Below are 17,970 nucleotides of genomic sequence, written 5' to 3' on the forward strand. Positions count from 1 at the left end.
ATGTCATAACGGCAAAATCGAAAGAAAATAAAACACTGGGTTGTGACTATCTTTTAGATATAGTTGGATAAAAAGACCACTCCGGGCACCTTTTGGCAACCTTGTGTGTTTTTTGGGGGTTCCCAGGACTACCGCGGCATGATACAGAATCTGCCAGAGAGTGACACACCGGCGTTCTTTGGTTTACCTGCCAACATCGAGAGGTCCTCCCAGAGAATCACCAGCTCCCAGGTACACACACAAACGCATGGCCTCCCGCTGCAGGATCTCCCAGCAGGGACAACAGTGTGCCGTCCAGTCTAACCAAAAAGTTCTAAAAAGTATCAATAGTCATCAGCTTGTTTTCATTGAATTCTGTATGATTTGTGACAGATTAATGTAGCACAGAAATTGAAATGTCGCAATTTGTTTTGTTATTTTTAGGCACAACACATATCAGGGTATAACCACATATTTAGCTGCCCGGTACATTCATACACCGTGACAAGTTTTTTACGAGCAGTAAGATGGAATTAAAAGACATCTGAAGAAAAATGGAAACATGAAACATGAATAGTATGCTAACAGCTATGTACTTTTCTGTAGGATGTTTGTAATTTGTGCTGGATATCTGAAAAAAGTGCGTGCGTGCGTGCGTGCGTGTGCGTTTGTGTGTGCGTGCGTGCTCACGTGCATGTGTGCGTGCGTGCGTGCGGTTCTTTACGGGTGAATATCCAGGGTGAAAAGTGACTTAACAATGTGCTGATGGCAAAGCATTTCTCATGTCAATGTCATTAAGATCAGCCATCCAAGAAAAACACACTCGTACATATACAAAGTCTTGGATGCACCAGAAACAGAAGAAAAAAGGCCAAAAAATGGATACATAGTAGTTTTCCTTTCCATTAACCATTCCATTAGCTGTTAAAAAAAAAAAAAATGCAGAAACATGTATAATACATATTTAATAAAGCTGCTCTCATAATGTTTTCTACTGATGTGAAGAACCACATCCTCCTAGAGGAAAAACCTCTCCAGGTCTCAAATAAAGGTTTTCCCTCCAGTCTTATCTCACCACTGTGACTCCATGAAGCCTGATTTATACTTCCTCACGCCTGTGATTGAAACTAGGCAAAAGATGATTTTTATTTCCCAAATTTTGTCTGATTTGTCAATTATTGGTTTAGTGGCATTTTGTGCAACGTGCGTTGGAATTAGGGATTTTCTTAACGACTAATTTCCCTGGCGTTTAAACGTAAGTTTAAACTTAGAGTAGTCGACTAGGCTAAAAGTTGGACAAAATATTGCGTATATAACAAAAATATTGTGTATATTATAAGAGCCATTTGAAACCGTTAATCACGTTCTTCAATAACCAAATTATATTTTAAATGACGCTGCCCAGGCACAGTTCACCCTCTTTCAGGTATCGCACACGCTCAAGTTCCACCTCCCCCACCGACGGCGCGGACCGGGGGCAGGCCGGGCAGGCCTACATCCCTAGTGGGAATGAGTCAATTCAACACATTATCACAAACCAGCCCTGACACAACAACAACTAAACCATTGTTACTTTTCCCTTTTTTTGTTTAAGTAGATATTCAAACAGAAATCCCATTTTATGCATCTTATGGAGTGATATTTGAAGAACTATACCTATACTTTAGGAACTATATGAATAAAGTCAGAAGTGTATTAGCACACACACAAATTGAATTTTACTGAGTACAAAATGATTTTGTTTCCTCAAAAGTAGCATTAAATGGCACTTATTTCCCTAACATCACTGTTGCAATTTGTGTGTGTGTACGTGCGTGAGTGCGTGCGTGTGTGTAAGGGCTGAACGATTTTGGAAAATAAACAAATTGTGATTTTTATTTATTTATTTATTTATTCATTTTGGACCAATATTGCGATTGCAATTTAATCCGGATTTATTTTTTAAGTTCTTTTTTTTTTTTAAGTTCCTTATCTTCTATTATATATATCTTCTATATATATAGTATTATTCATTTAACACAAGCAATACATATTTCTATAGTATGCCCAACACAACATTGTATCCAGTCAACAAACCGCTCTTTGCTGTAGGCCAGGCCTACGTGATGAAACGAGATGAATTGATGCCATGCATTGAAATGAACAACATCTTTATTTAACTATTATAATGTTTAAGGAAAAAGTGCTTCAGCAGAAATGTATCATTTTTCATAAAAATGTTCCGTGCATACAGTACGTCCACATATGTACATCCTCTTAGTGCACGCAGGTGAATGAGCTTTGTCTGTGTGCTCTTTTTTTTGTCCTTGCATGTGCAGGGACGGCTTTATGCTAAATAAATTTATAAATAAAAAGGTAAAAAAAAAACTAAAAACAAACAGACGCAGTGTCCTGGAAGACGCTCCGTCCGGACTCTACAGGTGTTTCGGGCTATGCCAGCAGCACACTGCAGCCCTGGACGGGGCACTGTGTCTCACCAAGGGGCAGCGCTGAGGTTTAGTTAAAACAATCGCTTAATTTGGCTTTTTTTTTTTTTTTTTTTTATTATTATTACATTTTTTGGGGCCGGTTTCTCAAATCTCACAACAAAGGATAAATAGCAGAGGAGCCAAATAAAAGAATAGGATCTTGTAATTGTCCAGGAAAAAGCAGCCGTTCAGCCCGTGTGTTGGTGTGTGGGTGTGTGTGTGTGGGTGGCTGTGTTATGATCTCTTCCTCTCTTTCCCAAGTGCTGTTTGTCACTGTCATCTCTCTCTCTCTCTGTCTCTCTCTCTCTCTGTTACCTTTATTCCTGTCCTCTCCTCTCTCTTAAGACCTCCTGTCACTACCTAAGCGCTGTGGTACTTAACCACACGCACACAAACACACAGCCTTGTGGGAGTTAAATATTGTTAGTGGTTCCACTGATCGGCTGCCAATTGAATACCTGTTGTGAATGGACTTAAACACATTAACACCCACCAGCACAAGTGTGAGGTCATGCCGGGCTGCTTGGGCGTGCACACACACAAATATACACAAATCTGAGTTTACTGAGTTCCCATGAACGCAGCATCACTTCCGACACAAATGACAGTTTTCAGAGTTTCCGTGAACGCAGAATCCGTTCCTGCTGTCTCTCGACCTCATACAAACTTTTTAAAAAAATCCTCAAATGGGTTGCGAAAAAACTTTGGGGGCCATTACAACAATATACCTGGGTGGCCTGCCCAAGTGAAAGTGTGGGAAACCGTTACATTATTAATATCATTATTTAAAAAAAAAATAATTATTATTCATATATAATGGAAAGGTTGTATTATATATTACGATGTAAAATACAATATTTGGTTCAATGCGTATACATTTTGAATTTTGACCGTACAAACAACATGGCTACTGTTCAGTATGGTTGCCTGGGTCATGGAGTTGCAGCCTGTTGGAGATAAGGCCAAATCTTAATTTATTTAAATCCCTAGTTTGAACTCTTATATTCTTCAAATTGTTATCCAGCCCGGCCTCCTCTTTCCTGCAGTGAAGGGGACGTTCTAGGTTAGCTATCTTACCTGAGTGCTCTTCCCCCATCCTTCTCACACACACACACACACACACAATGTGTGTGTATGTGACAAATAATCTCTTGAACTTGAACTTGAACTTGAACACACACACACACACACACACACACACACACACACACACACGCACACGCACACGCACGCACACACACCCTCCTGAGCAAAGCAGATAAAGCAGGGGGTTAGTTAAGAGTTTTCCTCGACCAAATGAAAGTTATTTATCAAACTCCTTCCTGTCCACCATAACACACACACACACACACAAACACCACACACACCACACACATGCACTCACCATACGCACCCAAACACAGACATGGGATGTAGATAAAAGCACTACCCCGAACCCAAAGCCTGAAGCGGTGCATTTGGGTGTGTGAGTGATACCTGCAGTGCCCTCATCACCACTCGACTCGTAGATAAGGATTAACATCCACCGGCTGCTTCGCTGATTCTAAGGTGTCTAGAGGTTATAAATCAGTACAGGCATTGATTGTATTAGTTAACTGTTTTAATCAAATCGTTGCCCTGTTTTGTGTTTTGATCGTCATATTGACAAACGCTTAAAATGTTCAACAGGTGATTTCTCAGCTGCGGATCCTGAGCCGCTCACTGGCGACGGGGTCCAAGTTCGACAGGGAGCTGTGGTCCAACGGGCTCTCGCCCATCCTCAACCAGTGGAAGAAGCTCAACCAGGTGAAATGTCATTATTTGACTTAATATTCGTCTTCTAAATCATTTTCCTCTGTTTCTACCACCTTCATTTTTAGCATTTCGCAATCTGTCTGCTTTTTTTATTTATTTATTTATTTATTTTAAGACAGTTACGTAAGTAGTTATTGAGAAATGTGTATTGAGACATTAATAGATGGATACAAATTAGATATTGGAATTTGATGTTATTTGTGACTGTAATTTTGAAACGTATGTGCACATGTTCAACTTCTCTCTGTACAGTTTATTTCATTAATTCTATATTTCTTAGCTTTTATAACTTTTATATTTTTATATATTATTTTATGTCAAATTTAGCTGTTAACATAGCTGTTAGCATTTACTCGTAACTGCCTGATCTACTTTACCTTTCCTGCTTCTATTAACTGTCATAATTTTAGATTTGATCTGTTTTTACTTGATTGTACAGTACTTTGAGTTCTGAGAAAGTGCTTTATAAAAAATACATTATTGTAAGCCCTTATTGTTATTGAGAGGGAGGGAAAAGAACCCCAAATTCTCAGAATTTCGTAGCTTAACTATCTGGAAAACCAACTTCTGCATAACACACAAATACGGTTGATGTCTTGTTTAAAAGGTCAAAAACCTTGGGCTTGAAGTGGTCTAAGTTTTGTCCAAATCGATCCACATACGGAGCAGATATTAGCAAAAAATAACAACCAAATTTTGAGCGTTTTTGTGACTGACATGCCAGTACGCCAGTCTGAAAAATGTCAAACCCGGCTCAAACCAGCTGAAGCGCATATTTCGCCGTAAGCTAGAAACACGGTTAAGGTGTCGTTTAAACCGCTATATAACAGGGATCTCGTGGTTTAAATTTCATCCAACAAATTTGACTGGAAATAGTCAGTATTTCTCTATATTTCAAACGACACGTCACACATGTCGTTTGAAATTGAACCAGATGAGATTTACAGTAAATCGCTTTATGATGTCGTCATATTATTTTTCATAAATGTACAGATTCCGATTGAGAATGTCCAGTTGGACCGTGTCCATAGGGCGGCGTGGAATTGGTCCCAGACCAGGGGGAACCCATGCTACGTTCAAGTAAACTTGCAAAAACATGCTGCATTTCAGAGAATCCAGGAACTATAAAACTCACCCAACACGACTTAACTGGACACTGTGTATTGCAGCCTACAGCTCTATTTATTATCATTATTATTATTATTATTATTACTACAAAAAAATGCATGTAAATCTAACAATACTGTATGTTTGTTCGACAACCAATTTCCTTATGTTGGCCGGGGGGTTATGTTTTAAGACAGTATTGATTGTATTTTCTCAAATTGCATTGCATCAAGTTCTATTGTCGTTCAATTCCTTAATTGTTTCATCTACATTTACGTCCAATTTAGCCCAAAGTCACAATTCCCAAGATGCAATAATTACTCCAACTGTAAAAAATAAAATAAAATAAGAAACAGTGAGAGCTAATTAAAAATTACAGTGTCGTAATTGATCGCCGCCGGTGTGTGTGTGTGCGTGTGTGCGCGCGCGCGCATTTTTTTTAAAGCCTCAGCTCTATTTCTCCGAGCTACACGCGTCAACCTCAGCTTCAATTCCCATAGAGATCCATTCAAAAGATGTATTTAATTACCAAGCCTAGTATGCATCAACCAGACAACCCCAAATATAAAAAGAATTGCTGATGTGGATTATTGCATTTAATTAACAAACTAATAAATTTTCCCCCTCAACAAATTAAATCTCATTTATGTGAAGAAAATATCATTCCGGCGGGAAAACGAATATCACTCCCACATTTTGCTTCATGCTTGGGAAGTAGTTTTATAGACTTTTAAAAACTATTGGAACAGTAGTGTATACTTTACCTGTCCAACATGGAGGACAGTGGAAGGGGCACGGTCTACTTGCTGTAATCAACGTGAGTCAATGTGTGGGCTTATTAAGGTATCGAGGTATTCATGTTTTCACAAATGTACAAGAATGATCGAACCACACTGGAACAAAAAGTAATCAGAAAACACTTTTTTACAGAAACAGCTCAATAAATACACATATATATACATTATGAAAATCTCCTTTCATCCTCCTCCTCTGGTTAATAGTCAAACCCACCGTTGCCTCCCCTGGCCTCTCGTTCAGACCCGCAATGTACTGCATAAATACATTGCGTTTCATAGTCGTTGCAAAGATATGCAGTGTATTTATACATTATTACTCATTCCAGCAATAAAACACGTTGTACTCAAGCCAGAAGCTTGTGTATGAAATATATACAAGGCAAGGCAACTTTATTTATATAGCACATTTCATACACGGGGCAGACCCAATGTGCTTCACATAAAAAGCCTGTCATACAATAAAAATAAAACAGGATTTAAATGAATGCATAAAAAGAATAAAAGAATAAAGATAAGAAAAGTGCAATGTAGTTACATTTGAATAAAGAATAAAGATAGACGTGCAATGTAGTTTGCGTTTTAGCAGAAAGCAAAGGTTGACATAAACATTTTTGGTTTTGATTTAAAAGTAGTCAGGGTTGGAGCAAGTCTCAAATCTTCAGGAAGTTTATTCCAGTTATTTCTTGCATAGTAGCTACAGTAAATCCTGCTTTTCCATGTATATTTTTGACTCTAGGAACAATTACAGTAACAGACTGGACCCAGATGATTTTAGCAGTCTAGAGTGTTCTTATAGCGGAAGCATTTCAGTGTTAATAGTTTGGCCCTAAACCATTTAGTGATTTAAGCGTGAGCAGCAGTATTGTGAAATCAATTCTCTGCCATACCGGGAGCCAATGTAGGGATTTAAGTATTGGTGTAATGTGTTCGAATTTTTGGTCTTTGTTAGAACTCTAGCAGCAGCATTCTGAACAAGCTGTAGCTGCCTAAGAGCTTTTTTCACAAGACCTGCAATGAGACCAATACAATAATCTAACCTACTGGTAATGAAGGCATGAACACATTCTTTTAAGTCTTCTTTGGAAATGAGTCCTCTTAGTCTTGCTATATTTTTAAGGCGATAGTACAGAAGGCCGACTTAGTTACTGACTTGATGTGGCTGTTTGAAATTTAGATCCGAATTCATAATAACACCATGATTTCTGACTCAAGGTGTAAGCTAACTTCCAGCCTTTCTTTTTTGGCACTGAAAACAATTATCTCAGTTTTGTCCTTGTTTAATGTAGGAAATTCTGGCACATCCAGTCCTTGACTTGCTCAATGCACTGGAATAGCAGATCATTAGGATGATAGTTATTTGGTGATATAGCTATATAGGTTTGGGTGTCGTCCGCATAACAATGGTAATCAATATTATTATTTTGCATAATTAGGCCTAGTGGGAGCATGTACAGGATTAATAAAGATGGTCCTAGGACTGAACCTTGGGGGACTCCACAAGTCACGTTAGTTAGTTCAGATACATAATTGCCAATGGAGACAAAATAGTTCCTGTGTTGCAGATATGACCTGAACCAGCTTATGACTGTGTCGGAAAGCCCAACCCATTTTTTTAACCTGTCCAAAAGTATTGAGTGGTCAGCAGTGTCGAATGCAGCACTGAGGTCTAAAAGAATCAATATTGAAATTTTGCCGGAGTTGGTGTTAAGCCAAATATCATTTACAAATTTGGTAAGTGCAGTTTCGGTGCTGTGAAGTGGTCGAAAACCTGACTGGAAGTTGTCATAGCAGCCAGTTGAGGCAAAGAAATAATTAGTTGCTGGAGTAATAAGTTGCTGGAGAACAACTTTCTTGATGATTTTACTAATGAAGGGTAGATTTGATATGTCTGTAGTTGTTAATGATAAAAGCATCTGGGCTCCGCTTTTTTAGAAGGGGTTTAATAACTTCAGTTTTCAAGGCTTTTGGAAAGTTGCCTGATTGGAGAGAGCTGTTAACTATTTGCAGTATGTCTATTGCCAAGCAGTCAAAAACTTTCTTAAAGAAAGCATCGAGGCAGCAGGCTTTAGTTGTGTCACTGTTTCCTCCGGGGTTTTGGAGTGTATGACATTAAATCCTGTCATCGTTGCCACATTACTTTTATATATATACATGGTGGTGATCCAACATTTTTGTTTAAAGCAGACACAATGATGGCTTGTCTAATACCTTTAATTTTATCAGTAAAAAAGGGACGCAAACTCATTGCATTTATGGGTGAAAAGGAGTTCAAGGGGTATTTGTGTTGGGGGGTTGTTCAGCCTATTAACAGTTGCGAATAAGGTCTGTGCATTATTAGTGTTACTGTTGATGATATTGGAGAAAAATGTTTCCCTAGCACTTTTCAGATCTAAATTGTAAGCACAGAGTGTCTGGGCTGCGACAGAGGCAGCATTTCTCCAAGGTGCTTTTTGCTTTCCAGAAAATATTTTAACCTTAGCAGGTGCAATGACATCAACAATATTCACAATTTTGGAATTGAAATTATCTGCAAGATCATCAGCAGAACATGAGGTGAGAGGTGGTAACATGGAGGTTATGAATGCACTCAAATTGTCATTGATATACCGTTGTGGGAGTCTCTGCCCACAGGTCGTTCTTGCCGTGGTGTGCCAACATGGCGAGAGTTTTTATCATTCAGAGGAACAAAAGGCTCGCAGGCCTACTAATAATTATGAGGATGAGGATGATTTCGGGCGCAGGAGGAATGGCTACTCTACTCTGGCTCCTGGTTGGCTGATGAGCCCGTGCGCCGATCCCCTCTGCAAGACAGACAAACATTTAGAGAGCTCCCTGCTTCGAGCGGGACCAATCAGCGCCGCGCGGGCGCTGATTCGGGCCGATTGGAGGCAGCTTGGCGGCTGCGGGAAAGGGAACAGTAAGGGCTGAAGCCGGTGCTTGACCACGCCCCTTGGTCCGCCAGAACCGTTTTTTAACAGAATTAATTTGATCTGTATGTCAGGAATAACGCATAAATCGAAGAAAACACAGGAATGGTTAGATAGGGAAGGATCAATCACAGAAACATTAGAGATATTGAGACCCTTTGTGATATTAAAGTCCAAGGTATGCGCCCGGCTTTGAGTAGGCCCTTTCCCATGTTGAGACAGTTCAAATGTGTCCAGAATAGCAAAGAGTTCTTTTGCACCCTTGTCATTTCACTGCAGGTTCTAGAAAGCCATGTGCTAAGTCCAAGTAGACGACTGAACTTATTAGTTCCCCTATCAACTGCTGGAAGGGGTCCACTGATGAATAATTTAATTTCTAATTTGGCCAGTGTCTATGTGTTCGGAGAAATACTTCTTTATCAGTTCTAATTATTCTCTGCGAATATCATTGAAACCTACATGCACAGTGACTTGAGTGGCAGTTGGATTTTCCGATATAATTGGGATTATTTTTCGATTGATATCATTGACTGTGGCACATGGGAAGCAGTATGTTTTAATTTTCTTACTGCGTATGTCCCTCATAGCAGAATCTCCCACAATGAGAGCGCCCGATTTGGTCACTTGCTGCGGCAGGATAGTGGACCCATGTCCGGCTTGACTGCTCTGCAAGATCCTGGGTCTTCCGTCTGTGGAACCATGTCCGGCTTGCCTGCCTGGCGAGATCCTCATGGCCCATCTCTGTCTTTGTCTTGTCAAGTTTTGGAAAAGTAATAGTGGGAGTATCATCCATTAGCAACTCTTTCTGAGCTAGCTCACCGGTTAAAGGCGACATCGGGGCTGTATCCTGAAGTGTATCTCCGTCTTTTTCTAGCGCCATTACCCAGGTTTCAAGCATAGCTAACGTCTGTAGTAGTTTCATGCAGTCTGCAAGAAGAACAAGCGCGTCAATGCACCGTGGGTCAGGAGGAGGCAGGATGTTGGTGCCCTCTAGTCAAAACAACGCTAAACTCACGAACTACCCCAACTAGGCTAAACACTCCACATGCTTATATAATGCAAAGGTTGAACCAAAGATTCACTTACCCAGTAAAGGTTGATGCATTCCACAACTTGTAGTTTCAGTGATAGAAAGTCAGGAGGGTGTTGCTTTTGAGGGCACTTCACTCTCAAAGTGAAGACGTAAGTTGGTGTGAATTGGGGGCTTAACTCACACTGTGTCGACTATGGTCTCTTTTCTCTCTCCCTCCATCTTCCTTCTGTCCCATTCATTCAGTTGTTCTCCTGCTCCCTCTGTCCTGTACGTTCTACCTTTTCTAGGAGAGAAATTCCAGGTGCAGTCCATATACACTGCCTACTAAAATGGGTGAAAGTCAATATCATACATCTTTTTAAAGAGCAACACTGCCAGCACAGTTACCAGTGGTTGCCCGTGACAACGGTCATAATTAACAGATCAGTTATCATTATTCAGAAATAACTGACCGCTGATCGCCAATATTATCCGATCAGAATCGAGTATTTTCCACAGAGTTGTGTAATAATGATGATTAATCACCTGGTGGCAGGAGGTGGTACAGTTGTTAGGAAAAAAACACAACCTGAGAAATGCTCGTCGAGGATGATTTTCTCTGTCTTTGGTAATTTTCTTATGTGTTTATTTGTGTTCAGGCATGGTAAGGGTTGCTAATCATCTCTCTCTGTCGCTCTCTCTCGCTGTCTCTCTCTCTCAGGGTTCTGCTCTGATCCGACAAAAAATGGCCCAGCCCTCGGAGGCTCAAGGCTCGCCCGTCCTGTCCTTCATCATTCTGGAGCAGTTCAATGGCGTACGCCTGGTGCAGGTATATAAATAAGAATATTACCAACAGTAATTCAAGTGTTTACAGATGCATGTGTACCACACTGAAAGTATTCTTTAAAATGGTGAACATGCTTAAGAAAATAAAGCAGGAAATTGAAGAAAAATAAAAGCAAAAAAGAACGAGATTGTATGTTTTAGATTAAAGAGCTACTCTGTTTTCTCAGTACATAATATAAAAAGCGAATATAAAAAGACATTTGTATGTCCCCTGACCAAGGCACTGGTGAAAAAGCTGGAGTTAGTCCCGGGGCGCTGCACTGCTCCTAGGTATATCCTACTTTTACAATGACAATAAAGAGATTTTCTATATTCTAAATCACTTTTTACAGCACACCCAAGATGGCGGACGAAACTATGGACTTATCAGTAGTTTGGCTTTTTCTTTGCGCTGATCCGTCATGTATTTGGACGTCTCCGTAATATAAACGAGAGAGTGGAAACGAATAATAAAGAAAGCAGAAAGGAGTACCCAGCAGTAGGCTTGGGGGATTGTGCAAAATTCCAATCGCACTTCTGGAACGGGACTACCACATTTGCAACATTAAACATGGCGCGGGGAGGGGGGTCTTGCATGCATAGAATGTAATTTTTTGTTGCGGTCTCCCCGTTTCATGAGTTCAGGATTTATTATTTACACGTAAAGTATTTACACAAAAGTATCCAGTTTTTACAAAATTAAGTCCCATGGCAACCGGGAGACGTGCGGACAATTTTTTTTTGGAATGGATCCCTTAACCCCTAACTCAGTTGTGTTTAAAAATGTTATTTCATACATGTAGGAAACACACAAAATAAATAGCCCTAAAATAAAAAGACAGGCACGGGAGCCGGTGCGCTGCACTGTCTGGAGGAGAAACAAAAAAAAACCATATCAATTCTCTGAGTATGTTTTTCATTTTCCATACAAGTAAGAAAATCTGGAAACAAAATAAATCAAAATCTTTCTCTATGAGATTTTGTTGTATATTATAAATTATATTTCTATTATTGCAATATTAAGATATACTGTATATCGCACACAGCGGAGTGCGGATCACGGGCGCCCCGACAGGGCGCTCCTTGCAGTGATCAGCACTCCGCTGTGCTGCTCCGTTTGGGGGAAAAATGGATAGAACCAGAGCTGGGGGTCCTTGTGGGACTTTTTTTTTTTTTTTGAGCATCTGCCCCTTTTAAAGTTTCTGTATGGGACTGTAGAGTGGGGAAGTGAGAGAGAGAGGGCGAGAGCCTTCACTCCCTCTCTCCCCTGTTTCATTGCTCGGATTTTTCCTGGCAAATAATTATATATTTTTAAATAGTCTGTCATCAATGTCAATCGCGATCGATAGAGTCGATAGACAATTTAATTGTAAATCTGGCCAAGCCTAAGCAGCAGCTACACTACGTGCACAAAGATCATAAATATAAATATCTGCCGCATGATAAAGACGTCATCAACACACGACGCGCTCACTCGCTCGCTGTGAATGATCCGGGCAATTACCTGCTCCGTTCACGCATGCTGCTCAATCGGACATTACCCGGACTTTGTACTCGGGTGCTGGCTGGGTAAAGCCCGGGTCAAACTGTCTCAAATTGAGGGGCGTGGTAAAGCCGCGGTCTGCAAAGCGAGCCTTGGCTTGCTTAATAAACATTCACCCCAGCAGACGTGAATAGGGACAGAAAGGAGCAACGCAAGGCGGGAGCTGTAGCACCACTGAACGCTGGAGCAGATGGCGACCCCCAGCCTACAGAAGATGTCGGGGGATGATGATGCAGAGGCATTCCTAACAACCTTTGAACAGCTGGTTGCTGCAGCGAGCTGGGCTAGGCCCGAACAGGCTCTGCGGCTGCTCCCCCTCCTTACAGGGAAGGCTCACCTAGCCGCCCACGCCCTTCTCCCCCAAGAACCGCCTGGACTACGGGAGCCCTGCGAAGGGCGGTCCTGGACCGGGTGGGGAAGCCAATACTGCATGTGGCGGATTGGCCACGGAGGGGAACAGAATGAGCGAGGCAAACATTCTGAGAGGCTTAATCAGCACCTGCTGGCCTGAATGTTAATAAAGAAAGCAAAGGCTTGCGGGCTTAACGGGTAACATAAAATGTAACCAGTCAAACGCCTCCTCGTTGTCTCTGTGTCTCGTTTCGGTGTCTCTCTCTCCGCCAAGGTCCCGCTCGTGTGTCTCGGAACTGCAGCACATACCACCTCACTGAAAGAAACACACATTAAAGAAAACTTACTGCCCCGAGTCAAGCCAATTAGCGCCACTGGGGCGCTGATTTCCCTGACTTGGAGCAGGTGTGCCGCTGTGGGGAGAAGCCTGTGCTGGCGTTGGCAGACCGCGGCTTAACCACGCCCCTCAGTCTGCCACAATGGGGCACACCACATCTGAGTTAGAATTTTAAGAAAAGATTACACTGATCAGCCACAACATTAAAAGCACCTGCCTAATATTGTGTAGGTCCCCATCATGCCGCCAAAACAGCATTGACCCATCGAGGTATGGACTCCACAAGACCTCTGAAGGTGCCTGTGGTATCTGGCACCAAGACGTTAGCAGCAGATCCTTTGAGTCCTGTAAGTTGCAAGGTAGGGCCCTCGTGGACCTGGCTTGTTGTTCCAACACACCCCACAGATGCTTGATCGGATTGAGATTTGGGGAATTTGGAGGCCAAGTCAACACCTTGAACTCTTTGTCATGTAAAACCACCACCACCTCAAACCATTCCTGAACAATTTCTGTGGTGTGGCAGGTCACATTATCCTGCTGAAAGAGGCCACTGCCATCAGGGAATACTGTTGCCATGAAGGGGTGTAGTTGGTCTGCAACAATATTTAGGTAGGTGATACGTGTCAAAGTAACATCAAAAATCCAAACTAACGCCAGGACCCAAGGTTGCCGAGCAGAACATTGCCCGGAGCATCACACTGCCTCTGCCGGCTTGCATTCCTTCCATAGTGCATGGGCACTCTGACCGGTCTGCAGCTACGCATCCCCATATGCAGCAAGCTGTGATGCACTGTGTGTTCTGACACCTTTCTATCATAGCAGCATTAACTTTTTCAGCAATTTGTGCAGTAGCTCTTCTGTGGGATCAGACCAGACATTAGTTGTTAGCCTTCTCTCCCCACACGCATCACTGAGCCTTGGGCGCCCATGACCCTGTTGCCGGTTAACCGGTTGTCTTTGTTTCACTTTTGGTCGGTACTAAGCACGGCATAGTGGGAACACCCCACAAGACCTGCCGTGGAAATCAGAATTTGCCCCAGACTGATTGTTCAGTTGCTGCCTAATATATTCCACCCCTTGACAGGTGCCAGTGGAACACGATGATCCATGTTAATTCACCTCTCAGTGGTTTTAATGTTGTGGCTGATCTGTATATACTGTATATACACATATTGCCATTTTGATAGTATATACTGTATCTATGTCCAGCATCTGTCAAGGACGCTCACTAACCTGTCCCCGCTCGGTCTCAGGTGATCCACCAGTCCCTGGCTTCACTCAGCAAGGTGATCAGAGGAAGCCAACTGGTGACTGCCGACGTCCAGAAACTGGCCACAGCCCTGCTCAACCAAGAGGTGAGGCTGGGACAGAGAGAATGAGTGAGTGTCTGGGAGTGTCTGCGAGTGGGTGTCTGGGAGAACACATGCATATGTTGGCTAATATCGCGATGCACATGGAGTGTTTTTTGTGGCTGAAAAGAAGCTACAGAGAGAGAGATGGAATACAAAGTGTATATCCTCTCTATGCCTGCGGGACGGAGGGAATTTACTTTGAAATGTCACTTAATTTTTTTTTTCTCTTTTTTGTCGTTTTACAATTTGTGGCATGCAGTTACAATTCCTCTGAGGAGTGTAACACTTACTTATAGGAGGGAAATATATTCACATTTTTTCACTTTATTTTTTACTCGAGCAAAATTTTTTTTAATTTAGTTTACCATGGTTGTATATATAAGAAAAGCATCTAATCTCAAGCAATCTCATAGTCTGGTTTTCAGGATGCAGTAAAATGTATTTACAGCCCTTAACTCGCTGATGGGACATTTTCGCAAAATCGGAGGCCATTTTGTTGATGCTCCAAGTTATTCACATGCAAAGGACGATGTGATGGATATCTGGTCATCAGCAGTGGGGCTGAATACATTACTGTGGCAGTTCCCCTGCCACACACCACCCAAGTGGCTTCTCCCGGGCTTCCCGACAGGGAAACAGGCAATGGTATTGAAGACATTTTTATTTAAGAAAGTGGCAAGATAAAACAAGCCAGGAGCAGATGGAACATTGTAACGACAAAGGCTCCCCTTCCTTATGTGTGTCGGGATGGATGATTTAACCCGTGCTCATCACCTGATCCTGGGCCCAATTAAGTGGATCCAAGACTGCTTAAATCACACTACCCCCGCACAGCATATCTCCAACACCAAACTGAGGCCAGGGAGAATCCTACCCCCCGCACCCAAAACCAAGCAGGAAAGAAATTAAAACAAAAAATGCAATAAATGGATAGTATAATAATACATAGTAAAAGACCGGACTCTCAAACAGGGTTCCTGTACCTAACATAATAAAAGGCCGGACTCGGAAACAGGGTTCCCATACCTTAAATAAACAAAAGTGTCCAGCATTACCAGTCCCATATCCAGGAGATCCAGAATCCCAGAACAGCATGGTCCATGGGCGACCCTCCCCCAGGGCGAGGAAAGAGACTACCACTTCCTCCCTTCCGGAGCATGGTGCCTCAGGCTGCTGTGCTGGCTGATGGAGGTCTAGCCGGGCTTGGCTGTTGCATGGGCTGCTAGGAGGGGTGGCCCGGCTGCTTGGCTGCTGATGGTCCAGTGGTGGCTGCTTGGAGGAATAGCTAGTTGCACGTGGTTTGGCCATGGTGGCTGTTGCGGCTGCTTCTCTCCCTGTCTTCCGCTGGCCATCCACTGGGTGCTGCTGCTGCCAGTCAGGAGAGGTCTGGTGCTGTGGCCGTCAGTCGACCTGCTGGTGGCTCTAGTGCTTCTTTGGCCGGCCCGTCTGTGTCCCTTCCCTTTGACAGGTCCCTGTTCAGGCAGCAGTGTGTTTTTTCCCGGGCTCCCCCGACAGAGACACAGGCGGTGATGTTGAAGACAAACCATTTTATTAAAGCGAGTGGCAAGATGTAACAAGCTGGGAGCAGAAGGAACATTGTCATGACAAAGGCTCCCTCTCATGTGTGTGTGTGGGGGATGGGTGATTTAACCTGTGCTCATCAATTGCTCTGATGAGCAACAGGTGCACTACCACCCATAAACCTTGGCCCAATTAACTAGACCCGACAGGTGCTTAAATCACACCACCCCCACACCACAATCACTTTTTGGCACATTTTGACTTTGTGTTTTTCAAAACAAGTAAGGCGAAACACGTGTGTGAAATAATTTTCTCTTTTTTTATTCGATAATTCTTTGAATACAAATTAGATTGGTTCGTAATCTGAGTTGAATATAAATAACATATACATTAAAGGTGTTGATTTGTTGCAAAGTTTTCAGACATTTATCTTTTCCGTGAGCTATTTTTTATCTCTCTTAAGTTGAGACCAACCAAGAAAAGACTTTTTGGGGGAAAGGTTAATGAGTTGACAGTGGGTTAATAACACCGAAGTAATAAAACTAGTCAGAAGTGGTTGTGTCTCCATTCGGAGCTGGACGCCCGACACACTGCGATCGAAAATTGATGTTATCTTCCCCAAAGCCGTGGCATCATGCCTTTCATCTCTTTCATTATCTATCTCTGCGTCCCTCGCCCTCTACTTCTTTTCATTCTGGCTATCTCGCTCTCCCTCCCGTTCCTCTTATCTCACCTCACCCCTTCTCTCTTCTCTCTCTCTCTCTCTCTCTCTCTCTCTCTCTCTCTCTCTCTCTCTCTCTCTCTCTGTCTCCAGGTCCCGATTAGAGCACAGATTAATTGGGTTTGGGAACTCGCTGGAGTTAGTTGGTGGAGTCATTATCCAGTTGCAGCTATTAAATATACCGCCGGTCTCCATCACATCTCATCTTTGGAACCTGCAGAGTGTCCGCTGATGGCCCTTGTTAGCGCAGTAGGCAGCGCATTAGTCTTATAATCTAAAGGTCATGAGTTCGATTCTCCGACAGGGCAGCTGCTTTTACCTTACTGGTTTGAAAACACAGTACAATGGGAGCGGCTCAACACCAAAGCAAACAGACACAATGGAACCAGCGGTTTGCCAGTAATTGGTTTTACCCACAAACTTGTATAAATATACACTTCAAAATGACAAAATTGCCAAACCTAATGTAAAACACGACTGCATCTCACAATCTGAATCTGTTTATCATTTTCATTTACCAAGAATTTATCTCAGTAAGTACGGTGTGTGTCTATGTCTATCCAAGGGAACGACCACTATGCACATGGAAGGTGGTGTGAGTAAATAATCTTGGCATTCTTGGAGTCAGGCCTCCACTCAAACCTCTGTACAACTGTTGGTCTTTGGTTTATTGGCATGACATTTGGTATGATTGTTGTCAAGGGAAGAGATTTAGGTGCATAATTTTTCTGATCTTATTCATTATGGTGGTTTTGCCTTTCCAGCCATCTGAGGATGCCAGAACCACGCATATAGGCCTTTTATTTGTGGACAGATTGCTCCATAATTTTGGCTGTCATTTTAGGTGAAATAAAAAAAAAATATATCATATATTTTAAGGGCTGTAGATCCATAGCTCTGCTTGTTTTTAACACGTGCACACGTGTGCAGACATTTTTATGAGCACCAAGCTTATTCTTTTAATTGTTTGTGCGGGCGTGTGTTGTTTTGTTGAAATTCAAATTGTATTCCTATTCCTATATTCCTAAAACCTATTTTCCCATACTTTTTTTTAAACAATAACACTTCCTCTTCAGTTGTATATCTTTGCCTTTCTCTCTCTATCTTTTCATCTATCTATCTTTCTCTTATCTTCTCATCTCTATATCTTTCCCTCTAGCTGCCGATCTTGTTCTCTCTCTATCTTATCTCTATCTTTCTTCCATGTGTCTTATGTCCGCCTCTCTCTATCGTAAT

General features: G+C 42.2%; 1 protein-coding gene across 1 annotated transcript in view; it reads left to right on the forward strand.

Moving 5' to 3' along the window:
* Positions 1-17,970, forward strand: part of dync2h1 (dynein cytoplasmic 2 heavy chain 1) — a gene marked incomplete at its 5' end in the record, with an annotated part of 163,522 nt that overhangs the window by 138,075 nt on the left and 7,477 nt on the right. The window contains 4 exons of the mRNA XM_080007116.1: positions 127-231; positions 4,116-4,232; positions 10,806-10,913; positions 14,394-14,495. Of these exons, the coding sequence (XP_079863242.1) occupies positions 127-231; positions 4,116-4,232; positions 10,806-10,913; positions 14,394-14,495 (432 nt within the window). The remainder of the gene's footprint in view (positions 1-126; positions 232-4,115; positions 4,233-10,805; positions 10,914-14,393; positions 14,496-17,970) is intronic.

Source organism: Zeus faber, assembly GCF_960531495.2.
Source record: "Zeus faber genome assembly, chromosome: 9".
Lineage (NCBI taxonomy): Eukaryota > Metazoa > Chordata > Actinopteri > Zeiformes > Zeidae > Zeus > Zeus faber.